The following is a 5153-nucleotide window of genomic DNA, read 5'->3' as shown; positions in this document are numbered from 1 at the left end:
TCTTAATGCAATCGGTTTCTTAAATATCAAAAGAATGGTACCCTTCATGTTCCTAGATTATTTAAGGATTTTTTGTCTTGCTATTTGAGTGTCAAAATTGAGAAGATTGATGGAGATAATGATATCATTGGAGAGAGAGAGAGAGAGAGAGAGAGAGAGAGAGAGAGAGAGAGAGAGAGAGAGAGAGAGAGAGAGAGAGAGAGAGAGAGAGAGAGTAGAGTAAGAAAATACTTATCATTTATAAAATCTTATCTAGAAATGCTCATTAAAAAACTTCTAAATACACACAAGTGAGTTTCATCAAATCTTTAAAATTTTGCATTAGAAAATTCTAATAAACATGGATGGACACCATTATTACTAATGATTTTTCAAGCTGTTTGATTTTTTGTAGTACATTCACCTTTCATAAATTGACCCTTTATTAGTAATAAATGGGCCAATTTCAAGTTAATACTAAGGTGAATAGCATCATAACATTATGCATGATTATGTGGGAAATTCTTTTAATATTTCTATAATAATGGCAACTTCTAGGCTTCTATATCATTTTGAAAGTTTTCATATTATCATTTGCAATGCACCATAGATCTATACCTCTTATATCCCTCAATCATTAGTATGACTCGCTCAATTTTCTTGCTTAAGTGAACCATTTAGGGTAAACTTAAATTTTATGAGCATAACAATTAAGGTTTTTGTGTTAATAAACATGGATAGGAAGCTTATTTCTAATGATTTTTTAAGAATTTTTATTTTGGTGGTAGTATATTCATAATTATTCCTTTGTAGTAATAAATGGCCGATTTCAAGTCACTACTAAAGTGAATAGCATCGTAACACATTGAACCTTATGCATGATTATGCGGGAAATGCTTTTAACATTGCTATTAATAGTGGCTTTTCTATACCTCTTACATCCCTCAACCATTACTATGGCTCACTCATTTTTCTTGCTCAAGTGAAACATTCAAGATCAAGGCTTTAGGGTAAACTTAAATTATATGAGCATAATCGTTAATATTTTTTCTATTAACTTGACCATCCACCCTCTCTACACAACTCTAAAGGTATTAATAGGTGGTTTTAATATTTCTAATAATGGTGACTTTTCTATACCCCTTACATCCCTCAATCGTGATTATGGCGGCTCACTCATTTTTCTTGCTTAAGTGAAACATTCAAGGTCAAGGTTTTAGGGTAAACTTACATTATATGAGCATAATCATTGAGGATTTTTTTATCAACTTGACCATCCACCCTCTTTGCACAACTTGCAAAGGTAGTAATGGATGGTCATAAACATTTGAAAATGAAGGATCAATATTTTTTGACTAAATCACTAAGAAGGATTTTCCCAAGGCATCGCCATCAATGTTTGTAAGTTTGAAATATTGTTAAGGTTTTAAGAGTATAAATTTGTGTACAAAGGCTTAATCCTAATTTGTTTTCCTCAAATACAATAACATGAAAAAAAAATATACAAGGGCTTGATCCTAGTTTGTTTTCCTAGAATACAATAACCTCGGGGGGTCCACTATATGGAAGCCCCTCCTACGACGTGCGTTCAAGCGGTATTTAAAAATCCCCTTATCTGTGAATTTTGAGCTAATAAAACTACCCCTTTTTCTTTATAAACTTACGGTTTTTTTTCCAAAGTACAATTAAAATACCCCACTTGTAATTGTATTTCTGTAAATTTACCCAATATTTTGGATTAAAAAAACCCCACCTAATGATCGCACGTGGTAGACTTACATATTTTGAGGTGCACCCCCCGAGACAATAACATGAAGAAAATTTGCATGTCATTTCTTTGTGCACCCATGTGCATCAATTGCACAATTTGGCCTTTAAATACCGTTGCTTGTTTGCAGTCTATTGAAGAAAAAGATGTTAAGGCAAAAGAGAAAATAATTTTAAAATGTGCTGTTTAGAAGCAATAATGGACAATCAAAAACCTAATAGCATAGCTTCGATGACATTAGCAAAGTTTTTCACAACAAATTATTGGCGTTGTTTGTGACCAAAAATGTGGCTTGCATTTGGGAAGCTTGAGGATTGGGAATGGCTAGTGGGAGACCTTTCCCAAGACAAAATCTAATGAGTGAGACATCCGCGAGCTAGTTTCCTTATTAGGAAAGATCAATAGTTGGGCATTCCCAACCATCATAGTTGTTGGAAAGTTAATGGCGAGACAGAGATGCGAGTGACTCGACTGCTTGAGGTTTTTTGGAACAATATGGCAGCTGACATATTGCACGATAACAACCTCCTCTTTTTTCATGTGGCAACATGTTAGCAGTCATCAAAAAGTATTATGTAGGCTGAGTTGGCATGATCTCGTACCATTTCCTGAAAATAAAAGCACCTATTTAAATTGCTTCCACAAACCAAGACCATAACTGTAGAGTTGTGATTGGAAATGACCATTCTAAACTCATGTTTTCAATTCTTTGGAATAAAATCTAAGGTAATGTTTTCAATTCTTGGGAGCATAAAAACATCAAGAACATTCTAAATCCAAATTATATTATATTTTTAAAGAAAACAGGAACAATGTAAACTCATAAACTGCCCTCTCAAGGAGGCCATGCTCGAGTTGAAATGGATAGGTCAAGGGAGACATGTGGTTCGGGTGATTTTCTCCAAATGGGGTGCTCCTCTGTTTCTTGTGAAGTGCTCATTTGAGAAAAAGTGTGGTCTCCTAGTAGCTTTTCCACAAGGGGGAGTTCTCTTGTTGATGGACTTGGACACCCACTTGTCAATTCCTGCCACCAATAAAAGTCCAAATAGAGATGAAAGGGTTATAATTAGATGAGAGAAAAAAGAATCACATTGGATGCCATCAATAATCTAGTAAAAAGCATGTAACTGATTAAAATGTGAATATATATAATTGATGAATTAGATTCAAGTTCTTTTGAAATAGCAAAAGTTAAACGATACTTAGTATATGGGACAAGTAAATTAGTGGCTTAAAGCAGATAAGGGACAGGTAAATTTGTGGCTTACTTTGTCTTGAGACGAGGGTGACGCAAAGCTAGGGTTTGCTCCAAAATTGTGTGGTATGATATTTGGCAAATTATGATCATCATATTGAACATGGGAACATGCAGAGGCTGGCCGCAACAAGAACCTCCACATGGGGTTTAACACGTCCACCACTCCATCACCCTCATGAAAAGCTTGAATGCATTGCATTCCTTGTAGGCTGCCGCCATGTCCAAACAATATTCCATCATCATTCTCTTCTCATCACCACAAGTACAACAATAAAGATGGTATAGTCCCATGTTCATCATCATCATCTTCATCATCGCTATATTAATGTTAAAGAAACAAAATTCCATCCTAAAATTATTTACCCTAAGAGCTTAGCTTAGAATCACCCGGCCTGAAGCGAATTAGTCTTTTTCCCTCTTGAGTGATAAAGACTTTATCAATGGTGCATGTACACTAAGAGCTAATTAGCCAAGAGTCACCTTGCCTTAAAGGAAATAGTTGAGTCATCATATGGTGCATCTATACTAAGGATCACCTTGCCTAATCTCCCCCTTTTTTTTTCCTCCTCCTAGAATCACTCAGCAATAAATCAATATGTGTGTGTGTGTGTGTGTGTGTGTGTGAGTGTGTGTGTGAGAGAGAGAGAGAGAGAGAGAGAAAAGAGAGAGAGAGAGTGTGTGTGTGTGTGGAGAGAGAGAGTGTGTGTGTGTGTGTGTGTGTGTGTGTGTGTCATATGCTTATAAGGCCCACCTCATATCATGCTGAGTATTTCTCAAAGTGTTTAAGGAGTTCTGTTGATCCTTGCTGTTATAATAGCTCGCAAAATGTTGGGGCAGCAGCTTGTAATCACTGAATTTGTCTTTGAAATTATCTCTCTCGATTTCATACCCTTTAACACGAGCAATCCACCAAAGCAATCATTTCAGAAAATTGCAATATTGGTTTTATTCCAAACCAAGCATTAAGAATCACATAATCATTCACAAATTATAGGGAATTAGCATGGCTTACCTTGGTATGGTGTAATGTCATCCCAGTTCATGCTTCTGTACATCTGCATGAATGGCAAGCCATGATGCTATTTTTTATTTTTTATTTTTTAATTATTTATTAAACAGAAAGAGACATTAGTTTTACTAGATTCTCACCTGTAGGTGGCTTTTCACATGAGAAATTGTAAGTCCCTTGACATTCATAAGCGCTAACACGTGCTTAGGTGTTGCATCTGAGTAGATTATCAGGTACACATTTAGGTATTAAACCAAATTATTATGCAAATCAGACCTAGCATCTACCTAAGGGTGCTTAAAGCACTACCAGGCTTTTTCAACCAGATTAACATTATAATAATCCTCTCTTATAAGTAAGGGTAGTTTTCAGCTGATTAAGCAAGGTCGCCTTAACGAGCTTTACAATGACGGCGTTATGATCCCAAAGGCGTTTATCACGTAGATTAGTGTAGTAACACCTTTACATTCACCGTATTTAATTATGTCGTAGCTCAATCAAGCTAAAAACGAGCATGTTATTGTCTGATTAAGAGAATTAAGAGGCAGGACCTGGTGTGTTATAACATGTAGAACAAAAAGCACATTATTGTGCAGACAAGCTACTAGCAAGCCTAAAATTGACCACGTTATGATCTTAAACAATGAAAGAGCAAGCTACTTAGGTTTGATTTAAGATTATCTGCTCGAGCAATGCCATGACTGGAAGCTTAACAAGCAATGGATTAACAAGGGTTTTAGGGCTAACTACTTTTGTGTCCACCAAGACTTGCGACAGCGGCGACAAAGAGGTGGTGAAGGTATGGAGTCCAGCGAAGGCGGGGCTGCTTGGAGCGAGAATATGGTCTAGCGGTGTTTGATGCACCTTCCTTTGCATAATCCGATGCAAGCTCGCCCATGGATGGGCCCAAAAAAGCCAACCAAAAAACTACGGGAGAGACGCCCCAAAATAGAAAAAAAAAAGCAGCCAAAAGCAAAAGCTAATTAAAAAAAACAGCTAAAGTAGCACCTTAGCTCCAAGCTTAATACAATCCATGGCCAATAGAAAAATGACTTGTGTTTTGCCATCCGTAAGGCGCATTAGTGGTGATGGTGATGCTTTTGGCAAAGTATACTGAGATCATGCATTAATTATGGTTA

At 36.3% G+C, this 5153-nt stretch overlaps 1 protein-coding gene across 1 annotated transcript; it reads right to left on the bottom strand.

Annotated features, from left to right (window-relative positions):
• Positions 1-3743: 3743 nt before the first annotated feature.
• On the bottom strand, positions 3744-4949 carry LOC147638030 (putative transcription factor KAN4). Its single transcript, XM_086796958.1, has 4 exons — positions 4765-4949; positions 4155-4231; positions 4018-4060; positions 3744-3895 (listed from the first exon to the last, which is right to left on the bottom strand). Exons 1-4 carry the CDS (start codon positions 4910-4912, stop codon positions 3744-3746), a joined length of 420 nt encoding a protein of 139 aa, XP_086653084.1. The 5' UTR covers positions 4913-4949.
• Positions 4950-5153: the final 204 nt, after the last annotated feature.

The sequence above is a fragment of the Cibotium barometz genome, chromosome 5, assembly GCF_041138505.1.
Source record: "Cibotium barometz isolate CiBa-2024 chromosome 5, ASM4113850v1, whole genome shotgun sequence".
Lineage (NCBI taxonomy): Eukaryota > Viridiplantae > Streptophyta > Polypodiopsida > Cyatheales > Cibotiaceae > Cibotium > Cibotium barometz.
Note: the sequence above shows the minus strand (reverse complement) of the source record. Positions and strands in the feature narration are given on the sequence as shown.

Excerpts from the sequence above, each read along its gene's own strand:
- LOC147638030 (XM_086796958.1), bottom strand. The coding sequence starts at position 4,912 with ATGGGCGAGCTTGCATCGGATTATGCAAAGGAAGGTGCATCAAACACC. Across the intron at positions 4,232-4,764 it reads AAGTCTTGGTGGACACAAAA|ATGCAACACCTAAGCACGTG; the intron begins GTAGTTAGCCCT and ends TAATCTACTCAG. Across the intron at positions 4,061-4,154 it reads ATGTGAAAAGCCACCTACAG|ATGTACAGAAGCATGAACTG; the intron begins GTGAGAATCTAG and ends CCATTCATGCAG.